The sequence below is a fragment of the Pteropus vampyrus genome, unplaced genomic scaffold, assembly GCF_000151845.1.
Source record: "Pteropus vampyrus isolate Shadow unplaced genomic scaffold, Pvam_2.0 Scaffold285, whole genome shotgun sequence".
Classification (NCBI taxonomy): domain Eukaryota; kingdom Metazoa; phylum Chordata; class Mammalia; order Chiroptera; family Pteropodidae; genus Pteropus; species Pteropus vampyrus.
Window position 1 is genome coordinate 2,374,829 of NW_011889066.1, and position 25,824 is coordinate 2,400,652.

The 25,824-nt window shown below is 39.7% G+C and overlaps 1 protein-coding gene across 23 annotated transcripts in view; it reads left to right on the forward strand.

Annotated features, from left to right (window-relative positions):
* The window catches only part of SLC41A3 (solute carrier family 41 member 3), a 111,122-nt gene extending 94,527 nt beyond the window's left edge, over positions 1-16,595 (forward strand). For 20 of the 23 annotated variants that reach the window (XM_023520906.1, XM_023520910.1, XM_011376077.2 and 17 more), the window contains 3 exons: positions 4,868-5,016; positions 6,292-13,163; positions 16,326-16,595. In XM_023520906.1, the coding sequence (XP_023376674.1) occupies positions 4,868-5,016; positions 6,292-6,501 (359 nt within the window). In that variant the 3' untranslated portion in view covers positions 6,502-13,163; positions 16,326-16,595. Of the gene's footprint in view, positions 1-4,867; positions 5,017-6,291 lie in introns of all 23 variants that reach the window. The other 3 variants (XM_023520907.1, XM_023520908.1, XM_011376073.2) reach the window with 3 other exon arrangements.
* The last annotated feature ends 9,229 nt before the right edge of the window (positions 16,596-25,824 follow it).

Here is a 25,824-nt window from a genome sequence, read left to right on the forward strand (position 1 = left end):
CATTTGACCATGGTGTATAATCTTTTTAATATGTTGCTGTATTCAATTCACTAGTATCTTATTTAGGATTTTTGCATCTGTGTTCATGAGAGATAGTTTTGTGTGTGTGTGTATGTGTGTGTGTGTGTGTGTTAACGTTATCTTTACCAGATTTTGATATCAGGGCAATATTGGCCTCATAAAATGAGTTGGGAAGTATTGCCTCCTCTTCGATTTTTTGGAAGAGTTTAAGGAGAATAGGTATTAAATCTTCTTCGAATGTTTGGTAGAATTCACTGGTGAAGCCATCTGGTCCTGGACTTTTACTTTTTGGTAGGTTTTTGATGATTGTTTCAATTTCCATACTGCTGATCCATCTATTGAGATTTTCCAGATCTTCTTGATTCAGTCTGGAGAGATTGTATTTTTTCTAAGTACTAGTCCATTTCTTCTAGGTTATTAAATTTGGTGTTACATACTTTTTCATAGTATTCTTGTATGATCCTTTGTATTTCTGTGGTGTCTGTCATAATTTCTCCTCTTTCATCCCTGATTTTGTTTATTTTTGTCTTTTCTCTTTTTTCTTTAGTGAATCTAGCCACTATTGTTTTTATTTTTTCAATTTCATTTATTTCTGCTCTAATTTTGATTATTTCTTTCCTCTGCTGACCTTAGGCTTCATTTGTTCTTCCTTTTCTAGTTTTTTAAGATGAAGCGTTAGGATGTTTATTTGGGTTCGTTCTTATTTTTGAAGCTAGGCCTGTAATGATACGAACTTTCCTTTTATGACCGCTTTTGCCACGTCCCAAAAGTTTTGATATCTTGTACTGTCGTTATCATTCGTTTCTATGTATCTCTTGATCTCTCTTTTTATTTCTTCTCTGATCCAGTTATTCTTCAGTATCATGTTGTTTAATCTCCATGTATTTGTGGTTCTTCCTGATTTTTTTATGCAGTTGATCTCTAGTTTCAAAGCATTATGATGAGAGAATATGGTTGGTATGATTTCAACCCTCTTACATTTATTGAGGCTATCTCTGTGTCCTAGTATGTGGTCAGTCCTTGAGAATGTTCCACGTGCACTAGAGAAGAATGTATAAGCAGCCGTTTTGGGATGGAAAGCTCTATAAATGTCAATTATGTCCAGTTGATCTAATATGTCATTTGAGGATGTTATTTCCTTATTGATTTTCTGTTTGGATGATCTGTCCATATCCGACAGTGGGGTATTACGTCCTCTACTATGATAGCATTTTGGTCTGTCTCTCCCTTTAGTTCTGTTAGTAATAGCTTTACATATTTTGGGGCTCCCTGACTGGGAACATAGATACTAATAAGTGTTATCATTATGAAGTGTCCCTCAGTATCTTTCTTCACCTTTTTTATTTTGAAGTCTATTTTGTCTGATATTAGTACCGTTCATCCTGATTTTCTCTGAATGCCATTTGCTTGAAATATTGTTTTCCACCCTTTCACTTTGAGTCTGTATATGTCTTTTGAGCTGAGATGTGTCTCCTGGAGGCAGCATGTGGTTGGGTTTTGTTTTTTGATCCATTCTGTAACACTGTGCCTTTTTATTGGTGAGTTCAGTCCATTTACATTTAGGATGATTATTGAAATATGAGGTTTTCTTATACCCATTTTATTTTTGCTTTCTGGTAGCTCAGTGTTTCCATTGCTTCCTTTCCTTGTGTTTCTGTTTCCTTTATTTTGGTTGGCTTTTGTGGGTTTTCCCTCTGGTTCTTCTTGTTTTATGTTATACACTTCAGTTCTGAATCTTTGCTGAGTGGTTACCATTACAAATATGAAAGGATAGTTATATATATACAGTCGTCCATTTTCTTCTGCTTGTGGCTTATCTCCATTCTCCTTTGTGAATTTGGATCTTGAATCCTCCCCTTTTCAGGCATTGTCTCAATTTGTCCCTATGTATGCTGGACATTCATTATTATCTTGCTATAGCAATTCTCTTCTTAATGTTTAAGCTTATAATGCCCTGTTTTTAGTAAGGGTTACACTCCTCTGCTTCTACTTGTCTCATAGTCACCTTACTCCTAATTATGTGTTGTTGTTTTTTTGTCATTTTATTTTAGTTGAGCTGACGCCTTTCAGTATTTCCTCTGGTACAGGCCTCATAGTGGAGAATTCCCTCAATTTTTGTATGTCTATAATTTCTCCTTCATATCTAAAGGAGAGCTTAGCTGGATACATTGTTCTAGGCTAGTAGTTCCTTTCACTTAATAGTTTGAATATTTGATTCCACTCCATTCTGGCTTGTATGGTCTGTGCTGAGAAGTCCAACGATCATCTAATGGGTTTTCCTTTATAAATTACCATCTTCTTCTCCCTGGCTGCCCTGAGAATTTTGTCTTTGTCATTGATTTTTGATAATTTTAATACAATGTGTCTTGATGAAGACCTTTTTGGGTTGAGGTAATTGGGTGTTCTGTTGACTTCTTGAATTCCAAGCTCCCGCTCATTCCTTAGATTTGGGAAATTCTTGTCAACTGTTTGTCTGAAAATGCTTTTTACTCCCTGCTCCTTTTCCTCGCCTTTGAGAATTCCCATTATTCTTATGTTTCCTCTCCTGATGGTATCAGCTAGTTCTTGTATTTCTCTTTTATTGCTTTTCATTCTTCGGTTTCTCTCTTCTTCCTTCTGATTGATTTCTAGATTTCTTTCTTCAGTATCACTGATCCTTTCCTCCATTTGGTCAACTCTATTTCCCAAGCTTGCTACTTCATTTTTCAACTCCTGCAGTGTGTGTTTTGTTTGTTTGTTTGTGTGTGTGTGTGTGTGTGTGTGTGTGTGTGTTTTTATCTCTAGAACGTCTATTCTGTTCTTTTTGAAGGTTTCAGTCTCCTTGCTAAAGAACTCATTCTGCTCATCTAGTTGTTTTTTCAATTCCTGATATTGTTGATGTGACTCTTTTCGGAGCTCACTGAGTTTTTTCAGAAGTACCATTCTGAATTCTCTGTCATTTAAGTTGCATATTTGTATGCCTGTAAGCTTATTTTCTGGAGATTTTTCTCTTTCTTTCTGAGATGCCTTGTCACCTCGGTTGCTCATGGTGTTTAATGGACTATTTCTCCACCTGGGCATTAATGGATGTGTATTCAGCTTTTTTTCCAGAAAGAAGATTTATTATATAAAAGTCTCTCTTTAGCCTGCTGCAAAGAAGGCGCTTTTCTTTTGGTTTCCAGTAGGTGGCGTCTTAGCCTCTTGGATCCCTGCTTTATAGAAAGCCTTAATAATGCCTTTTTTTCTTATAGATGTTTAATTGCGCTCACTACTCTCAGTCTCAGTCCCTGTCAGTGTTTGTGACAGTTTCGGTAGTGTTTGCCACAGTTTCGATAGTGTTTGTTCAGATTCCCCTGGGGCTCCGCGGTGTTCACTCTCGGAAGTTGTGGGGGGAGGGGCTCCCTGGGTTAAGGGTTGGGGACTGTGGGTCAGCCTCGGTTTTGCAACCGGGACTGGTAAAAATCAGCTGTTGTTTCTCTGCCTTCCCACTTCTCTGCTCTCTGCCCTGATGACTTGGCCCTGCTGTCAGCCACGTGGAGCTCACAGCACTCCCATGCAGGACTGTTCAGAGAACTCACCACACCTTCTTCCCTTCCCCTCCTCCTGCAGGGAGCTCAGGTTGCTGGGAGAGGCAGCTTCTTTCTCTCTCCCAGTCCACTGCCCGACGCCCGGGGTTCTGACCTGTGGTAGCTCTTATGTGCAGATCCCACACTCAGACGTGCTGGTGTGCAGTTTGGGTGTTTTATGTTGAGTTTTAGATGTTCAGCCTATTGTCGTTTCAAGGGGAGAATTCTGGGGACCTCTTTCACTCTGCCATGTTTCTCCAAACTCTTTACTAAATTCTTTAGGAATTTTTTTAAATGGATTTTCTTGAGTTTTTATGCCAGCTACCAATAATAATTATTTTGCTTCCTTCTTTTCAAGGTCTTTTTGGGTAAAGAATTTTTTTATATCTTGTCTAATTTTTTATCATAAATAGATTTGGATGCTCTTGTGTGTTCTCATCCTCTCTCTACATATTATTTTGTAGTAGACTTTTTAGCTTCTAAGCTACATATGATATTTTTTTCCTTCTTATTAAGTTGATAAAATATATTAACTCGGAGGTAAATTAAGACTTACTTTTCACTGAAACTCTTTTTTTGTGTTTCAGAGGCCCATCATATTCACATGTTATAGTTTTAAAGAATGGGGCAAGGTAAATCACACTTCTTGCAGAGTCTTAAACTCATAGAGTTCTGGATCCTGAAGAGAGCGTGGGGATCACACACACCTCATCAATGTGCTGACTGTGTCCCAGAGGCTTACTATGAAGAAGGGGCTTCCTGAGGCCCCATGAGTGCACCTCCCTCCTGAACACTAACTCCACACACTGAGTCTTTGTTTTTGATACTCTTGAGCTCTTTTCCACCTTAAGCCCTTTGCACATCCTCTTTCCTCTAGCCAGATCCTTACTCTCAGATTCAAATCTCAGCCTAAATTTCATCTCTTTGAGAGGGCTTCCAATCCCCAGTAGCTAATTCTCACTAACAGACACTTCATTCTCTACCATATTATCCTGGCTTATTTTCTTCCTAGTATTTGTCAGAGTTTGAAATTACATTTCTTGTTTGTTTCTACTACTCATTTCCAGTTTTTCTCTTCCCTGAAATGGCAGCTCCCTGAGAGAGACTATATTCCTATCTGCTAGAACATGCCTGCCATATAGTAAGTGCTCAGTAAACTGTCCAGGGCTATGTGGATTACTCTCTGAGACCTTTAGGAAGTAGTTGAATGAATGTGGTTGCCTTACTAGAGACTGTCGCATGCCAAGGTGGCCTCTACTGCCAAGTAGGTCACACAACTTCCTTGGTTATGTTTCCTCCAGAAATCAATTCCATGTCAGCCCGAGTCCTGCTCTTTCTAGTGATTCCAGGCCATCTTATTTTCTTCATCATCATCTACATGGTGGAAGGCCATGCAGTCCCAAACAGCAAGACCTTTGTGGTATTCTATCTACTAGCAGGCTTGATCCAGGTAAGGACAATTATGGCAGCAGCAAAGCAGCATCCAGTGTTTAATCAGCCAGCAAGCTTTGTTCACTGCCCTGGGAGAGAAGCTGAGGAGGTGGGGTTGGGAGTTCCTGGACATGCAGGATACAGTGCTCATCTTCAGTAGTCAAGTCAACTCATTCAAGCCCAAGAGCATGATCTAGACACACAAGCCATTCCACAATCCCTACTGGATACTCTGTACTACACATTCCACACAGCATACTCTGCATTGCACACTGCAATAGGGCACACTCCACATAGCACACTCATAACTCCACCTGCCACCAGGCACAGGGCTGCATACAGCTCACTGCACACTCCACCAGAGGATCAGAGGAGCTGTCCCGAGGGTTTAGCATGTTGCAATGAAGCAAGCTGATGACCAGGTCCAGCTAATGAAATGGGCCACATGCATCACTCATCACATACATGGAGTGGGCAGGGATCAGGCCCCTGCTGGAGTGTTGCTAAAAAGCATGCGTGGACTTTAGTCATAGCTGGATGGTGATAAAGACATGAAAGAGATTAATGTAGTGCCTGCCTCAGAGTAGGACTCAGCAGACTGTGCTAAGACTACAGCTGGCTGATGTCCCACTGGGCCTGGGGCCTCTGCAGGGATAACTGGGCACTAGTAGGCAACTCTAAGGGATTAGCATTTTCACATTTCCTTGAATTATGGCATTTGCAATCGCAGAATTACCCTGACCCTGAAAGATAGGTTGGAGCAGTCTGAGAAACTGTCCTGAGCAACAGCAGCAATAGAGGTGTTAGGGTCAGCCCACAACAAAGGACCAAAGAACCCTGAGACCTGACCAGTGTTGTGTGGACTGCCCCCTGGCACCTTCAGGAAAGGCTAGCTGTGTAAAGCTGCCCACAAGAGGGCCTCCAGCAAACCTAAGTTGAAGTCCCAGCAAGATTTATGTCTAAAGTTCCAAGAATGGTGAGTGGACTTGGTACAGCAGAAAAGGTCAAAGCTGTTGAGCAGCAGCAGGTCTATCTGGCACTTCAGGATGCCAGGAGCAGGGTTCATCCACAGGGAGGGAGACTGCGATTGCAAAGTGTGGATGAGGGTGGACTCATCAGCTCTACACAAGCTTATAGCTAGGCATTAGACTCCAAGAGAAGCTCGAAGAAGGGGACTACCTACAGTCGATACGTCCTCCTTGGTGTCTGCCCTTGAAATCTGCTAGTGTTTCTTGATGACACTTGGCTTTCTGACTTGGTCATTGTCTTTTGTGTCTGCTTGCTCTTATGACAGGTGACAATCCTGCTGTATCTGGCAGAAGTGATGGCTCGGCTAATGTGGCACCAGGCCCTGGATCCTGACAACCACTGTATTCCCTACCTCACAGGGCTAGGGGACCTCCTAGGGACTGGCCTCCTGGCACTCTGCTTTCTCATCAGCTGGTTATTGAGAAGCAAAGCAGAACTAGATGGCATTTCAGAACCAGTGTCTGGACCTCTCTAATAAGCTTAGGCAGCCCATTAATCAGTAGAATTTTCCCTCACACCAGCAGAGTATAGAATGCAGTATTTCCCTGGCTGGATCCCTAGGTCTCTCTGACTCTCCAATGGCCCTTTGTCAGTCTGCTAAGGAAACTCACACACACCTTGGCCCTGGAGTTGGAACCTGAGTCCATGATGGAGCCTGATATCAGAAGCATTGTTTGTAAGTGTGTGAATATGACTACTGTGCTGGGTGAGTGTGTGCATAAGTGTGCATGTGTGTGTGGAGAGCAGGGTGCTCTGGCCTGACTGTGCTAAAGGAAGAAGTGTGTCTGGTGAGCTTTGGGCAATTTGTTGGCTCTTCTTCATGCCATTGCAGCTCAGATTGAAGTGGAGCAGGAAGGAGATCTGTTGTGTGCCCAAGCCTCAGGACTCTTGGCCCTGGCTTAACTGTTCTTCACTAGGTCCAGTTCCGTGGTCCACTATGCTGGTATGCCCTGAAAATGTGTGCAGCCCTTCCTAGGCTGGGGCCTTCCACCCCCTCTCATCTGCTCCCAGCATTTATTCTTGACATTGCTCTTTTTTCCCGTTTTTTTTTTTAAGCAGAAACCTCTGTTTAGATTATAATGATCTGAGAAGTATAAAATAAAGCATAGATTATATTTTGTTTGGCGTTTTGTATTTGTAAAGATACTAATGCAACCATGAGACTTGGGATTTATAAGTAACAAAAACCTCTGGCATTTCTATAGCGTAATGTTTGTCATCCTCTAGTCTTCACTTAGAAGCATCAACATTGCAGGGAAAACTGTTAGAAATGCAAATTAATTCCCCCAAGCCTAACAAAACAGAATGCCGTGGGCGGAGCCCAACAATGTGAGTTTAACAAGCCCTCCAGGTGGTTCGGATGCAGTCTTTCACCTGAGATCCACCGCTCCAGAACTCGCATCTTTTTAAAAATATATGTATGCTCACTTTCATATTAACTCGTCATAACAACTTTAGCCATGGTTTGGACTGAGGATTATTATCTTCTGTTGTCCTTAAAAAAAAAAAAAAATAGCAACATGGGTTTATTCGGGAACAACAAAATTGCAATTTGGGACATGCAGTCTAATGGTGACATTGTGCAAGTACAGAAAAACAAAGGAGAGGAACACTTTTATGGACATGGGAGAGGCTGTTATAAGTGTAGAGTATTGGAGGAAACAAAGTTCGAAGTATAGTGAATTTTCATCGGCTGAGTCATTGCAGTCTCCCATTGGCTGAGCTGTTACTGGGCGAGGAGGAATCTTCCTCCTGCTGAAGTAGTAAAGTATCACTTCCTGTTGGAGTCACAAGGTATGTCTCTTCCTCTTGGGGTTATTAGTGTGCTTTGAGTGACATACATTAGAGTTCTCTCTTCTAGTCTCCCAACTCCATTTTAAATGAGGTTTCTGTTTATTAATTTCACACTTCATATGGTAAAAAATCATTCATTCAACAAATATTGACCAACAACCTGTTGTATCTTTCCCAAAAGGAAATGGATGTCAGCTAACTGGAGTAATTGGGCAGAGTTTAAGAAAGAGACAGTTTACAGATACATGGGAACGATGAGTGGTGAAGCACCTTGTGGATGGGTACAGTGAAGGGAGCTGCTACCACCAAACATTCACTTGAATTGGAAAATAATTAGGAGTGGGTGCCTGAGAGGAGTTCTGTAGTCAAGAATTGGAACTACCAGAAGTTAAATGTCTAGGGGTGTCATTTAGGGATGGTCCCCAGAAGTCTCAGCCTCCTGGAGTACAGAATCAGGTGAGGGTGGAAAATGGATTTGGAAGGACAGGTGGAGAATATCCAGCACACCTACAATGCTAAGCCCCAGGCTAGGTACTAGAGATGCACTTGTTGGCAAAGCACTTATCATTGCTGTCTCAAGGATCTACTGAGGAGATGGTTAATAATCAACATCTCACCAATAAATAGTAAAATTCTAGAGCTCCAATAAGAAGCACATAGTATTATAGAAGTATATAATAATAACTGCAAAGATTTATTGAGCACTTACTGTACCTTGTTCTGAGCAGTTTAATTGTGTAAACTCATTAATAACCTCACAACAATTTGATACGCTAGATAATTATCTGTTTATAGATTAGGAAACTTTGGCATTATTGTAATAGTGAAATGCTCAGCCTCTCTGACTTTATTTTGTTCAAGTCTGCTTTGTTCCCATGGCCTTACATGTTAATCATTAGAGGAATTCTGCTTGAGGCTTGAGTTTTACAAAAACAACCCCTTACTGAAAACTGCCTCCCCTGAGGAGAAAAGGAAGTATGTACAAAAATAATAATTGTTTATCAAAGATTGACAGGAACCTCATAACTAGACTCACACCAACTAGAGCCGAGAGACTAAAGAAGTTTCACAATCTTCTTGGACCTCTGCTGGCACCCTTTTTTTTTTTGCTGTCATCAATCAACCTTGAAGCCTTCCCATTTCCCCCTTCCCTTGATATAAAAGAAGCCTGAATTCTGTACTTTCCTAAGATGGTTCTTTAGGATGCTAGGCCTCTATCTTCTTGGTTTGCTGGCTTTCCAAATAAAGTCACTTTCCTTGCTCTAACACCTTGTCACTCAACTCTTTGTTGCCATGTGGCAAGTGGGACAAGCCTGGACTCAGTTACAAATTTGCAACTCAGGAGGCACAGCTCATAGCTGGTTCGTCCAAGAGAGGGAGGGCTTTCTGGGTAAGTCCCTAGCAATGCCGAGGCCATTGGTCTCGGAGGCTTTACCTCTAATTCCCCAAAGCAGCACCGACTTCCTCAGTACCTGGCCATTGGGACAAGGAATCAACAATTCTCTGAGCTCACGGGCTCAATTTGGTAATTTGGAAATAGGGTAAGTATCCCAGCATGTACAACTGGAAACTTCCTTCCCCTCCATTTAGGCTTTTCCTTTGGGATAAGCCAATTTGTTTTGCATTTGTTTGGGGTATCCTGTTGGAGAAGGGAATAGATACAGGAATTTTACCTAATTTATGAACCAGGCATTTGTAATTGTTTCTGTATCTGCTTTCTGTTTCTTTGTACTCTCTCTCTGCACTTTTGGCGTAAAAAATAGGAGGTGCTCCTTCTATCTCAATGGAGAATCAATTAAGATGAATCCTGAATAAGTGGTCCAATTACCATTATGAATCTATGACTAAGAAAAGGATGGTATTTTACTGTAACACCGTATGGCTGCAATACATATTAAGATCTGAAGAGCACTGTGCCCAGTGGCTCTCTTAATTATTTTGTGAGAGAGCTGGGAAAGATGATGAAATCCCTTATGCACAGATGTTCGTGCTATTGCACCAAGATGAGAAGAAATAGGACAGTAGCTGTCTTATGGTGCAGAGGGCTGAAAAATCTCCCAGAGAAGAAACATGTTTTACAAGAGGGAAAAATAGAGGATGGAGAGAAAGAAACATTGATTCACCATTACTTTTGTCTCCTCCTCTACCTCCTCTTGTGCTGCCAGCACCAGTGCCACCTTCAGCACCTCCAGCATTAGACTACTGCCCTTGATTAACACAGGGGAACAGGAAGTGCCCCAAGTAGTAGGGCTACCCCCTTATGGAAGTCAAACTGAATTACCCCCTGAATCAGTACGCAGGCCACAGAAATATGGTTTGGTTCCTCCATCTCAGACCCAGCCCGGAAACAATTTGGCCTGGGCAACTCCTTCGGGTCAGGACAATTTCCATAGCGCTGATACCTATAGAAAGGCTTAACGCCCAGGGTCAGAGGCTTGGGATTGTGTATGTGTGTGTGTGTGTGTGTATTTAATGTGTGTGTATATATAATTTGTTCTTGACTTCAGGTCTGTTTAACTGGAAACCCTATAAAGAGGAACCCCTCCACATGAACAAACTTTTTATTTTAGCTGGTCTGTGAAAAGGGTGCCTAAACAAAAGAAGTTTGAGTACTTGTCAGAATTCCTAGAAAGGATACTGATGCTGACCTCGAGGCCCCCAAGAATGTTAGGATGGTAAATATAAACTTCATAAGACAAAGCGAACCTAATAACAAGAGAAAAATGCATAAATTGAATGGAGCATTTGGCATGAATTCCCTTCAATTGGTAGATACTGTTTCTAAGGTTTTTAAGATAGAAGATGCAAAGCAGAATGCCACCTCCCTGGCCGCTGCATTGGATTCCAGAAAGAAAGGCATTGGGAAAAGATTGCCCCAAGAATAAAAAAGGTGAAGATGGAGGGTAAGTAAAAGAAGCCTCCCAAATAGTGGAAAATTCAGATGAGGATTGAAAGGGCCCAGGGGCTCCCTTGGGCTTAAAATGCCCAATTACAGTTTCCCGACAGGAGCCCTGAGTGAAAATGATAGTGGCGAACAAATTGATTGACTTTCTGGTAGACACAGGTGTTACATATTCAGTTATAAACACAAAGCTAACAACAAAAAAAAGACTATAATCAACTCCAGTTACAGGAGTTTCTAGAGAAGTGCAGAACCACTCCTTTGTCCAGCCTTTGGAATGCCATCCAGGGGACTTTACATTACCTGCCTGAATATCTCAGCCTTCTCCTGGAACAGAATCTTCTTTGCAAATTAAATGCTCAAAATGTGACTTTTTCACCAGGACAATAAGGTTCCCACCAGAACAGGCTTTGAACTTACATGTGGCCCCCATAAGCCCATTATAAAAAAAAAAAAAAAAGCAGACCTGCTACCCCCTGAGATCTGTGAGGAGGATCTGCAAGCCATAAACGAAGTAGTTCAGGACATGCATCCTGTGATGGAGACCACAGTCAACAGGAAAAACGAAAAACGAATCACACTTTGAAAAGGATTTTTGCCAAAATGTCGGGAGACAAATTTGACTTGGGACAAGGCGTTGCTGGTTACCCTGTTACAGATTAGGATAGCTTCCAAAGCAGGCTAAATTTAAGCCCCTGTGAAATTCTGTATGGTCAGGCATTCCAAGGTCTCTGCCCCAATTGGTGAATCAGTCAGTGCCTTGCAATATCTGACAATAGCTAAAACTCTAGGCACTATACTAACTTCTGTCTATAAGTTTGCCTACAGCAGGTCTGTATAGCCCATTGATGTGACCCTTAACCTTTTTTAGCCCAAGGTCAAGTCCTTAAAACCTGGAGAGAACAAAGACCTGAACAGCAACTGGCTGCCAAGTAGATGAGGTTGTTCGAGGTTCTGCTGAAAACCCGCTTGTTTGTTAAACTGGCTGGAGTGAAGCCATGCATACATCCATCGGAAGTCACCCCACCTCAGAAACAAGTCAAACAGTAGACTTGCAAAACACTTAAAGACCTGAAAGAGATAAGTAAAATGAAAATATATATGCTTTGTATGTCCTGGCTCTCTTCTGGGGAGTCATCCCTGCATAGAAAGATTTCTTTGACTACATCCTCCTTCCCTGGTGGACAGTGACAGCTAACCTTAGCTATTATTGCAAATGAAACCACTTTAGCTCTTGCCAAGCAGCAAAAATCCTTGAACTCTCTTGGTAAAGTTGTGCTTGACAATCATATAGCTCTAGATTATATGCTTGCTGAAAAAGTATAGTCTGTATGGTTGCAAATACTACTTGCTATACGTGTATCGATTCCTCTTCTGAGGTGGAGACTCATATTGCTAAAATTAGATAACAAGCTGCTTAGCTCCAGCAGACTTTGGATCATCAAAAGGGATTAAATCTAGGTGATATGGGAGATTGATTTACAGGCCCTTTTTTTATGGATCCCTAACGGGGTACATTCAATCCAGGGAGATATCCTTAAATTGTACCTCACTCTCCTCCTTATAGTGATAGTAGCCTATATGTTATTTATAAGAAGAGGCTGTGCTAACTTAGAAAGCAAAAAGAGAAATGCCCATGAATACTCCTAGGGTGTCAATGCCTAAGAAAGGCACTAAGGAATATTCTATAAGTCAAGTCAAAGGGTTCTATTTCCACAAGTTCTCCTAACCGACCTTGTGTGTCCAGATGAGAGACAACCTCCCTTTGTCCTTAATCCCACAGGATTGTGGAATGGACCATTGACAGTGAGGAATTGTAACAGAGTGAAATGCTTGACCCTCTGACTTCATCTGCTTTATTCCCATGGCTGTACATGGAATCATTAGAGGAATTCTACAAAAATGGCCCCTTACCAGAAACTGCTTCTCCTGAGGAGATAAGGGAAGTATGTACAAAAATAATGATTTTTATCAAAGATCGGCAGGAACCTCATAACCAGACTCACACCGACTAGAGTCAATAGACTAAGAACAAATCACAATTGTCCTTAGACATCTATATAAAAGATTTCCCATTTCCCTTGATATAAAAGAAGCCTGAATTCTGCACTTTCTTAAAATGGTTCTTTAGGACACTAATCCTTTTAGGACACTAGTCTGCTCAGTTTGCTGGCTTTTCAAATAAAGTTGCTTTCCTTGCCCTAACACCTTGTCACTTTAATCATTGGCTGTCATGCAGCAAGTGGTATGGGCTTGGACTTGGTTATATTATGAGATATCTTCACTTTCCTAGGGTCCTATGGCTACTGAGTGTTGGCACCAGGATTTGAACCTAGGCAATGTGGCTCAGAACCAAGTTACGCAAGTAGTGCAGAGGTTTGACCAAGACAGTCCAGGAAAGGTCTTTCCTCAGAAAATGCCATTTAAGCTGAGATCCAAAGGTGAGTAGGAATTAGGCAATCATTGAAGAGGTTTGGGGGTGAGGATGAGTGAGAGATACAACACTCAGGAAGGTAGACCTTTAAATAGGTAAAGGGGAGAAAGAGGAGAGGGCCCAGGACTGAAGCCTGAGCTCCTGCAACATTTAATGACCAGTTAGAGAAGAATGATCCTGCAATGCAGAGGCAAAGAGGAAATATCAAGAGAGGTAAGAAAAAAATCAGGAGAGCATTATATTCTTCCCCCAATGGGGAGAAGAATGTTATAGAAGGAGAAAATGGTCATCAGTGTCTAATTTTATTCAGATCCAAGGAATTCACGGACTTTAAAATGTCTACTGGATTTAGAAACAAGATTGTCCTTGGTGAGAACTGTCAAACAAGCTCAAAAAGAATTTGGAGGCTTTAGTTAGAAATCAATGATAATGATTTATTCAAGTTTCTTAGAGTTTGCAAACTTGCAACATAGCTAGGCAAAATCCCAGAAATGTTCCAAAGAATAAAGACAAGTGAAAAGTTCTTATAGTAAAAAGCATATTCTTGAGAATTATTAGTCCTGCATTCTTAGCCTTAGGATTTGTCTAGGGTGCTCATCAGTCATATGTCAGGCAGTCTGGATGATAAATGCCAGGTAGATGTATATGTGAGTCCTTTAGGGGTAATCGGGATTATCTGGAGGTCCAGAAGTATATCCGGGCATTGACACAGGACTAGAAAGTTTAAAAAAAAAAAAAAATACTAAGCTAATTAGAATGAAGTCTTTCTTCATACCTCAACCTTCATAATGTTAGTAATTTTAGCAGCTTGGTTAAAGTGATGCCGTTTTATATATTCCCTGTCTTCACTCTTTCCTCAGAACTATTGTGAAAGATGGGGATAAGAAGAAAATTGCCATGGGGATTAGGAATGAGTAAGACATTAAGAAGTGGAAATATCAAGTATTTCAATAAGTTTGACTATCAAGGGAAGGGGGAAATTGGGTAGCATGGGGAATTGTGGCAGAACCAAGGCTGTAAAGTTTAGTCTGCCTGCCAGACCAGAGATTTTTCCACTCCTATGGAGGTTCGTTTAGATCAGTCCATTAAATTTCATTCAGTAGCCTCCTTGCCAAGGGTTCCTATTTGACTATTAGATCAACAAAAAGAACCTCGAGGGTAGAGGATAAACCAGTAACCTAGTAGGAAAAATGTTCCTCTAAGTTCTGTGAGCTGCTCTAGCAAATTAAACCTGAGATGGTGATCATCCTCCAGTCTACAGCTAAATAGAAGCACAAGTGACAACTTGTACTTGGTATCTACATCTGAAGTGGGGGAGGGGGCAGTCTTGTAGGACTTAACACAGATCATCTGGGATCTGACACTATCTCCAGGTAGATAGTATTAGAATTGAGTTGAATTGTAAGACACTCAACTGGTGTCAAAGAACTGCTTGGTAGTGGGGGAACACCACACAAGATGGAATTGGTGTTAGAATCATTAGATGGGTTAAGGCCAGACAAGAGCTCAGGCTAGAGATAGAAATAAAGATGGGGACTAAAATCATCAGAGATGAATTATGCTGCAGAAATGAAGTCAACATCTGGGACAAATTCAAACACAGGGCTGAGGTTATCATCACGGGTGAGACATCTGTGAGACTGAGGTCAACACTGGAGATGAATCCAGTTCCCTGGCTAAGGACATAATCAAGTATAACCCTGCTGCTAAAATGAGATCAATTTCTGAAATGAATTTGTCTGCCAGGCGGAGGTCATCATTGGAAATGAAATTTTCTATAGAGATTAGGTAATCTTCAGAACTGAACATGGTTTTCACATTAAGATCATCACAGATGAATCCATGTGTAGGTTTGAGACCATCAAAAATGAACGCAACTGCAGAGATGAGATTATCATTGGGAATGATCCCTGATGCAGGGCTGAGATTAGCATCTGGAATGAATTTTTCAGTGGAGTAAGGTTATCATAGGTGATAAAGTCAGCTTCACAACAGAGGGCATCATCAGGAATAAACCCAAATGACCATCATAAGGACAAATCTTTCTGCAGGACTGAGTTCAACATCTGGCTGAATCCAGGTGCAGTGCTGAGGTGGTCATCAGGGTTAAATCCACACATAAGGATGAGTAATTATGAGGTATAAACCTGGTTATGGGACTGAATACAACATCAGGGATGAATCCTGCTATAAGACCAAAGTCAGTATCTGGGTTGAATTCATCTATGGGGTCTTGATGAAAGTGAAGCACAGAAATTGGTTGAAGGTGAATATAAATTTAAGGTTAAGGCCAAATTCAAGGTCCAGTTAAACTTTATGACCAAGGCTATACATGCTTGATAGATAGGCCCAAATAGGGGAAAGGACAAGGTCAATTTCTTTGTCAAAGTTAAGGTCAATGTTGTCAAGGTCAAGATCAAGTTTAGTTCACAGTCAGATCTAGATATGGTCTGGACAATTTAAAAAAAAATAAAAAGATTTGAATCAGGGTAAAAGTCAAGGTTGAATTCAACATCAATATCAAGCTTAAGGTCAATTTGAAGGTTAGGGTCAAGGTAACTTCCAAGACCAGGAACATATATAGAAGTTCACAATCATGGCCACACATGTCCTGAATGATAGATGAGAAAGCTTGTATAAATCATGATCAAGGTCAAGATCAATGTCAAATTCACAGTCGGGTCTAGATATCATCTTGACAATAGTAGAGACAATATGAAAATCTGAATCAAGTCAAGGTCATTTTCAAGGTCAGTTTAAGGTCAAAGTTATATTCAGGATCAAGATCAAGTTTGTATTCAAATTGAGACTTGATTAATATGATAGAGACAGATCGTCATTGAGATCCAAGATCAAGGTCAAGTATGGAATTAAGGTCAAGGATATATGTCAAGATCTAGGCAAAGTTAAAGGTCAACATCATTGTTAATTTCAAGTTTACATTTGTAATATGTAAATCTTCACTTTTTAAAAAATGACCTTTTCTCTTTCTCCTTGATCCAAACTGGTCTTAGGCTCACTCTCTTTTTTCCTTGCCTTATCCATTTGCATAATATTTAAGTACCAAAGAGTCCCTTAAGTCAGCACCAAATCATCTTTAGAACAAAGCCTCAGGTCTGTTAACCACCAAAACAAGAGTTTCCCTCAAACTAAAGATAATATGTTGCAGATCCACACCCATGAAGGTAGAATGATCCTACCACCATCCCTTTGAAAACAGATGGAACGACGCCATAATTGACATCAGGACCTGATTCAATGATCAACTGCCTCCTACTCTAGCCCTGACCAATCAGTAGAGCCAACTCCCAAGCTAATGAGTTTTCCTCTTTATAACCTATCTCCTAGAGGCCATCGGGGAACCAGATCTTTGAGCACTAGCTCACTTGTGTCTTCGAGCTTGGTGCCATTTCCTTAAATAAAGTTTCTTTGCTGCAAACTCCTGTCCATGTCTCTTTTCACTATTGATGCACTCAGGTAAAATGAACCCTTTGAGTTCGGTAACACACTCAGGAGTAGACATACTTGATAGTCTGGCACAGAAAGTGGATTTTAATTATGGACAAGATCATGGTAAAGTTCAAGTTTAATATCAAAGTGAAGTTTAAGTTCCAGTTCAATATCAAGATATGGTTGAAATCAAGTTAATATTTAGACTAGACATGGATGATAGTCTGGAACATGATGTGGGACTAAATCGGAGTCAAAGTAAAAACAGATTTCAAGATGGATGTCAAGTTCAGTGTCAAGGACATGAGGATTACTGCTGTTAATCAGAAACAAAGAGTAGGTCTGATTTGGTGCCAAGGTCAAAATCTAAGGAAAATTCAAGCTCAGGTTCAAGTTCCAGGTTGTTTAAAACTAAGATCAGTTAAAAGACATCAACTTGAATTTTGAAGTCAAAGTAAATTTTTTTTTCAGGGTAAATATTAAGATTAAGGTTAACTGAAGTAAATAGACGTTTAGTGTGAGATTTTATGTTGACTTGATTGGGGCTAGATTGTGTTTATTGTTTGCTATAACTGTAGGTGTCAGAGGCTAAAATTTCCTCTAGTGTCCCTATTTTTGTCTCATATGTTTGTTTGTTTCTTTTTTGTTTTTTGTTTTGTTTTGGGGAGTTCCTTAGAGATTTCTTAAATAAGGTCTGAGATGCACAGTTCTTTCAATCATATTACTCTGTTGTTATATACAGCCCTGTTGATTTGGTAGTAAGGTGTAGAGCCAGGGGAAGCATTTTATAGTGCTATGATCAAGATTCAATCTTTTAGTGAGCCTATACTGCTATGCTGTGACCTTCATAAGTGCTTCTCAGTCCCCACTCCCAACAAACACCCCCTAGCTAAGACAGGAAGGCTAGAGCGGATGCAGTTGGGTATTTTCCTTCCACCATGTCAGTCGTGTAAAACTCCAGTTGGTTAGGCTCTGGTGAAATTGTTTTGAGATTATACTTTATTAAGAAGAATCAGGTTTATTTCACAATGACTACTTTCCCTTTCTCCCTGCTAGAAGCACAAGGAGATTTTTCTCTAATCTTCACTATGAAAGCCTGGTAGAGCTACTGGAAATAAACCTCACAATAGTGTGGGTCTCCTGGAGTTTTTGAATCTCAAACATATCTACATTCTGCCTCCATCAATTTGTCCATTACAATTTGGGTTTATCTACCCTGTCAGTGGTCCTATCTGAGGTTTTTGCTCGAGTATTACTGCTTTAATAAGTTGTAATTCTCTGTGTCTACCTGTCTGTCTCTCTGATGTTGGAGGCAGTAATTTGCACTGTGACTTCAAATTTTCAGATGGATCTAAGAGTCTAAGAAGAAAGAGTTGTTGATTTTCAGTATGTTAAAATTTTTTCTTACTATGTAGATGGGAGTGATGACTCCCAAGCGCCTTACACGACATTGGAAAATTCATCTTTCATTTTGATGATAAAATTGTCATTTTTTGGTCAAATTTTTGTCAAATTTGGCCAGTGGTAGCCCATTCAACCTGTCTCCTGTTTCATTTTTACCTATTCCTTATTTTTGTATTTCCTTACTTTCCAGCAAAAGGTGTCCTAGGCTAATCTTGTATTTACCCTCCCCTAATCTCAACCTCATACTTGCTTGCCTCAATCAACCAATTCTCCAAAGAAACCTTGTTTCTATCATTGGGAAATAAAATTTAGAAACCAAGATTTGGGTTGTGGTGTGTTCGTTGTTACTAGGCCCTTTAGTAGACAGAGCTAGGAAATAGACACACATACACACAGACACACACACACACACACACTTTGAATTATGCTAATAACTAATTCCAATTCAACACCATGGGACTTATCTTCTCCTTCTCCCTTATATTTCTGCATCTCCTTTCTTCATGACTAGGAAACCTAGGCTCCACAACCTCAATACACTTAAGCACATGTTCATTCATATTTTACATATAAAAATTTCAGAATTGCTACACCCACACCACTGCAAAAAAAAATTAACTAGTTAGGTAGAATTAAAAATTCTTAACAGTTACTGTTGTCTTTTGTCTGAATGGATGTAATAAAAATTACTGTGTTCAAAAATGACGAATTGGTTTTTGTTTCTTTTGTGTGATTATGGTATTCGTTTGAAATACGATTGGGCTCATTTATTACTTTGTTTTCAATTTCAAAGTTTTTTTTCAACCTTAATTTCATTTTTGAGTACACTAAGAGTTTCAAGTCCAAACTGTACAAATGATATACTCAGAAGTGTCACCCTTCTATCACTTTTATTCTGATTTCTATCATTTTTATTCTATTCCTCCCCACTCCTGTAGTCAACCATTTTATTAGTTACTGGTCATCTTTCCTTTGATTGTTTTTTAAAGCCAGCAGGAAACTGTTCCTGGCTTCACTTCTTTTTGATTTCCTCTGTGTCTGATCTGTAGACAATCTTTTAAAAAGGCTAACCCTGAGGGAAATCTTCCTTTCAATTATCTTATAGCCAACTGATTATGGACCTTAACTGCATCTGTAAGACCACTTCACCTTTGCCACCTAACATAACCTCATTAAGAGAATGATATCCTACCATATTCAAAGATCTTGGCCATAGTTACGGTGGATATGAGGTATGTTCCTGGATCCAACCAAAGCCCACATTGGCTGAATCACACTTGGGGCACTTGCAGGACATTTGCCTTGTTAAAGAAAAAATTATTCATGACACTTGTTAATGATGGTAAGAATGACTTTATTCAAGGGAGAACTATTATAATAGGTATAGGGACCACTGCAATGGAGTATTGGAGTCAATACTCCAATACTGGGAGATTGGGGTCAACTTTGAACAAAGACAAGTGAGAATTTACAGCCAAAGATCAAGAGTGGTGGGGTGGGGGTCAGTGAGTGAAAAAGTACTAAGAGGAAATATCAGGATTAAGGAGGAATTCTGGCTAAACTCACCTAACAGAATTCTTGCTCAAAGCAGGCCAGAGTGATCAGACATCACCTGGGGAAATGGTCATGGATGTGGAATCTGATCAGATATGGAAGATGAAGGAGTCTGGATAAATTGATTTATGAGGATTCTTGCTAAAATTGGACAGTGCAGAGAGGAACAGGAAGCCCAAATGTCAGATATGGTTGAAAAGGAGCTCAGAGGAGCCTGAGTAGAGTTTGTTCAAGGAGCGACTCTGTCAGTCTCTACCCCTCAAAAAAATATTTTTAACTAAACTTTTTTTGACTTAAAAAGAAAACCCAACATTTAATATAAGTGGCCCTCACAACTCTTAAGATTTTACCTTACACTGGTTAAAACATTCAACTTCAGTATAATGGAGGCAGCCCTGCTGTACTGGATACAAAATATCCAAGTGGCTCTGAATCTGGAGACTGGATGCCATTGGGGGAAAGGAGGTACAGAACCTGAGGAGGTCAGGGTAGGGTGGGAGGCTCAGTCCCCACCTATACCAGCTCCACGCTTACATAGTGTCCTACACTGGAAAGCAGGTGTAGGAAGAGTCACTTTCAGGGAAATATTTTCTTCTTTCCGCTTGCAACCTGCCTTTCAGAGGACTTCTCCATCCCATGTGCTGCACACACCAGTGTATGTGTACAGGGGGCCACTGTGGATGTTACAATCCCTGTCTTGCCTGGCCCTGAGACACTTTTAGGGGGTGTCTCCCCTGCAAGTCCCAGGTCAAAGTCCATTTCCATTAAAATCTCCAACGGCCTTTCTAACTTTGGGCCCACTCCTGCTGTCTGCTTATCTTGCTTAAAACCCCTTCATCACATCCCCTCCCCACTGTACTCCCTGTCAAGTTCCCACTCCAGAGGTGGGTTCTTTCCCTGGCCCCCAGCTTCTCCCTTCAGGCCCTCAAGGGCAACCCCAGGATGCTGTGCCCTTCTCATCCTGGGATTCTGCAGACAAAAAGAAACATCGGCAGAGAGATAGAAGAGGGCAAAATAGAGAAGGGGTCTTGACCAATAGTAGCAATATGAGCAGTCAAAAGATAGATTCAAATTCATTAGATGGTGTGAAGGTTAATTTTATGTGTCAACTTCCTCGGGCTAAGGCAGGGCTTCCCAACCCCTGGTACCAGTCATTGGCCTGTTAGAAACTGGGCTGCACAGCAGGAGGTGAGGGGAAGGTGAGTGAGCAAAACTTCATCTATATTTGCAGCTGCTCCCCAGCACTAGCATCACCTCGTCAGCTCCACCTCAGATCATCAGGCATTAGATTCTCATAAGAACACTGGTCCCTGGTGCCAAAAAGATTGGGACCACTGGGCTAAGGGATGCCCAGACAACTGGGGAAACTATTTCTGGGTATGTCTGTGAAGGAGTTTCCAGAAGATATTGGCATTTGAATTAGTAAACTGAGTAAAGAAAATGTCCTTCAGGCATCATCCAATCTGTTGAGGGCCTAATCCATTTCCCATTTTCCCTGAGTATATTCACTGGTGGTGCTTGCAGCTGCAGCGTTTACCCTGAGATAACTCATAGATTACAGTCCAAACTTTACCCTCAAAGTTTGCCATACATCTCCCCTGCTTTTCAGAGTGTTACATCAAAATAGGACTGATACAGTTGAGACAGCTTGTTTGAACAGAAAACAGATGCTAAAAGATCTGAAAAGAAGGGATTGCAAAGGGACTACTGTAACCAGATTCTATGGTGAATTTATGGCACTGAAATGGTGTGACAAAGAGGTGACAATGTTGTCTGCCTTCCACAATGATACTGTACTTGAAGTAGACAGCAGAAATGGAAAGAAAACTAAGAAGCCATGTGTCATTGTAGATTATAATGAGAATATGGGAGCAGCGAACTCGGTTGATCAGGTGCTTATTTCTTATCCAACAGCGCAAAAGGCACAAGTTTTGGTATAAGAAATTCTGTCACCAGTTTCTAAACATTGCAATGCTGAACTCCTACATCCTGTTTAAGAAGAGCAATCCTGAACACATGATCAGCCATGTGAACTTCAGACCAACGTTGATTGAAAAAATGCTGGAAAAATATCACAAGCCAGGGCAGCAACATCTTTGCGGTCATCTGTGCTCTGATGATGTCACACCTCTTCACCTGTCTGGAAGACAGTTCCTCAAGATCATACCAGTAACATCAGGGAATCAGAATCCAACTGGTCGCTGCGAAGTTAAAATCCAGAGAGAAACGCGATGTTTTTGTGTGGAATGTCATATTTCGCTTGGTGTTGCTCCGTGCTTTGAAATTTACCACACGAAAAAAAATTTATTAAATACTGATCATCATATACATTTCTGTTGCATTAGGATTAGAGACAAATTCTGTTTAGAAATAACTCCAAGAACAGTTTTTATATTTTATTTTCACATTGAAAACTAGACAGATTTGTTTCAGTCTCAAAGAGCATGTTTATATAAAATTAATGCTGGCAGTGAGCTGCACTTTTTTTAAAATGGGAAATAGACAAAATAGAACAAAAAAGGGTAAATTTTTTCTCTACTTGAACTGAGATACCCATCTTCTCCTGCCATTGGACATTTGTGCTATCTTTCTAGAGAGAGAGAGAGAGAGAGAGAGAGAGTGTGTGTGTGTGTGTGTGTGTGTGTGTATGCACATGCACACCCTCTATTGGTTCTTGTTCTCTGGAGAACGCTAATACAGATGCTTTTTAAATTTACAAATTACCTTATCTTTTAAATTTATTTTGTCAGATTCAGGTTGAGGTCTCAATTTTTTCCAGTCTTTTTTACATATTAAAAATATTCTTTGGTGCTTAGTAAATAATTTTACACTATTTCAGTATGTACTTGGTAAGAATATTGATGTATTTTATATTAACAGACAAAACCTAGTTTAACCACTTAGTCTAATATTCAACAAATTTTTTTCCTAGTGTGCCTTGTTCAATTGGTGGGCTGTGAGCTAAAGTTTTCAATTAAATATATGTTCTCTTCAAGTTCCCTTTTCCTTTCTCTGCATATACTGAAGGATGCGCTGAATTGAGATGAAATTTTAATCTAGTGTGGATCATCTGTTCACAGTGAATAAATTGTTCAGAGTTATTTCCATAAAACGCCCTTTTTTGTTTTCCAGTGCCAATAATTTGGTCCTATGAATTTCAAATTTTTTATAGTTTAATGTGATTTTCTGGAAAAGAGAAATGAAATAATTCAAATAAATGTGATTAAAACCAGGAAAGAGAAGTTTCTCCTGTTCAGGAGTATGAAACATAGTTGGGAATCTTTAGCCAGTACTTGTTACTTTCTACTGACTTGCTTGCCCAAACACACACACACAAAGTCACAAAACAACTGGGTAGAAGAGAGACATAACTTTTCCCCCAATTTTTTCTTATTGCAGTAAAATACACATAATAAAATTACCATCTTAACTATTTTTAAGTGTACAGTTCAGTAGTGTTATATATATTCATAATATTGTGCGATCATTACCATCATTCATCTCCAGAACGCTTCATCCTCTAAAACTGAAACACTATATCCATCAAACAATAACTCCCCATTCCTCCCTGTCCCCAGTCCTTGGCAACTACTACTCTACTCTCTGTCTCTATGGATTTCGTCCATTCTCACAGTACCTCACAAAAGTGGAATCATACGGTATTTGTCTTTTTGTGACTGATTTATTTCACTTAGCATGATGTTCTCAAGTTTCATCCATGTTGTAATATAATTTCCATCTTTTTCAAAGTAGAAGAATATTCCACTGCATGTATAGACAACATTTTGCTTACCCATTCATCTATTGATGAACACTTAAAATGCTTCCACATTTTAGCTATTATGAATAATGCTGCTATGAACATAGGTGTATTAGATTTAAAATCTATTTTGTCTGATATTAGTATAGCCACTCTACTCTCTTTTGGGTGCTACTTGTATAGAATATCTCTTCTATACTTTTACTTTCAACCTATTTATGTATTCTGATCTAAAATGAGTGTCTTATAAAAGGAAAATACTTAGATAACGTTTTCTTTTTTAAATCCATTCTTCCAATCTCTGTTTTTTATTTGGAGAGTTTAATCTACTTAAAGTAGTTACCGATGAGGATGGACTTGCTTCTATTTTTTCGCTATTTGTCTTCTAGATGTATTATCTCATTTTTGTCTCTCATTTTCTGCATTCCTGTCTTATTTTGTGCTTAGTCAATTTCTTAGAGTGAAATGTTTAAATTTCTTTCTATAGCTGTTTCTTTGTGGTTACCATGGGGATTATATTTAACATTCTAAAGTTATAATCTAATTAGAATTGACAACAGTTTAACTTCAATAACATACAGAAACTCTGCTCCTTTACAGCTCTGTCCTGTCAACATAAGAATGTCCAAACCTGTAGAGAATTTTTCTAAAAACGTATTTAAGTCAAACAAGATATACCTAGAAGGAAGATCGCAACAGGTGAAGAAAAATGCTTCATAGAATAACAGCTTGCAGTTTCTTTTATGCATTTGAGATTGAGGAGGAATGTCAGGTATTAGAAGGAGGGTCTGAAAGTGGATATTTCAAAGGTGTGTTTACCTAGATGCACAGAAACAAAGGACAGGGCTTACTTAAGGCAAAGATAAGCCTTTTAGTAAAGAAGTTATATGCCTGGAGAGTGACTACCCACCATGACCTGCCCAGATAGGAATTTATAATCAAATCACCCTGTAAGATAACTTTCCAAAGGATTCCCTTTTTATCCACAGTTCCCGTTCCTTTTGGTTGTTAATATGAAAAAGTTACATCGTTATACATTTTATTCCAAAAGGATAAATAATTCTTTTTAACTGCATTAGCCTCTTGAATTATGTATAAAACAAAGTGTGGAGTTACAACCATAGTAACAATGATACTAACTTTTGAATGAATAATGTTTTTTCAACATGCATTAGTCTCTTAAATCACATAGAAAACAAAAGTGCAGTTACAAACCATTGTTTTAATACTAGTTGCTTTTATAATTTACCATGTATTTACCTTTATTGAGATCTTTATTTCTTCATACAGCTATGAGTTACTGTCTAGTGTCCCTTCATTTCAACATGCAGGACTCTCTTGAGTATGTAATACTGAGCAGGTCTAGTCTGGGAATGTCTTTATTTCTCCCTTACTTTTGAAAAATGGTTTTGCTGGATATAAGATTCTTGATTGATAGGGTTTTTTTTTTTCTTTTAGTATTGTGTATATGTCATCCTACTGCCACCCGGCCTCCAAAGTTTTTGATGAGAAATCTGCTGATACTCTAATTGAGGATTGCTTGTTTGTGATGATTTCCTTCTCTCTTGTTGCTTTCAAGATTGATTATAATGTGTCTCTATGTGGGTCTCTTTGAGTTCAATTAACTTGGAGTTCTTTGAACTCCTTGGATATTTATATTTATGATTTTCATCAAATATGTTATGTTTTCAGGCAGTATTTCTTCAAATAGTCTCTCTGCCCCTCTCTCTTTTCTTCATCTTGGACTCCTATAGTGTGTATGTTGATCCACTTGATGGTGTCTCACAGGTCCTATGGCCTCTGTTTACTTTTCTTCTTTTTTCTTTCTGTCCTCAAACTCAGTAATTTCCATTGTCCTATCTTCAAGTGTTGTAGCCACCAGCCCCCGAAAGACACACAGACCACCAGAAATCAGTGAGTCATAGGAAACACACTCTTTATTCAGCCAGCTGGGTCTGCCAGGGGTACGCAGACTCCAAATTAAGCAGCCCTGAAATGTAGAGAGGTACAGGGTTTTTAAGCCCTAAATCCCATTCCTCATTCTGTCTTAAACACAAAGGTCTATTTTTCTCCTATTCACTACCTGTCACCCCACAAGTTAGGTGTGCAAGCGGGGGTACAGAAGCAGAAAGCTTATTGTTAGAATGTTATGTTCCCATGGGTGATAGCCTATGTTCCCATGGGCGATAGCCAAGCAGTAATTTTCCAGCCAGCACACAAGTTCACTAATTCTTCTGCCTGGTCAAACCTGACTCTGAAATCCTTTAGAAAATTTTACATTTCAATTATTGTACTTTTTAGATACAGAATTTTTTTAGGATTTAGATCTCTATATTTATATTTTCAATTTATTCATATATTGTTCGTTTTCTCAGTTTTATCCACATTTTCCTTTAGATCTTTTAGCTTTTCCAGACAGTTGTTTTAATAAAGTCTTTGTCTAGTATATCTGCCATCAAATCTTTCAGAGACTGTTTATGTTGATTAATTTTTTCCCTTT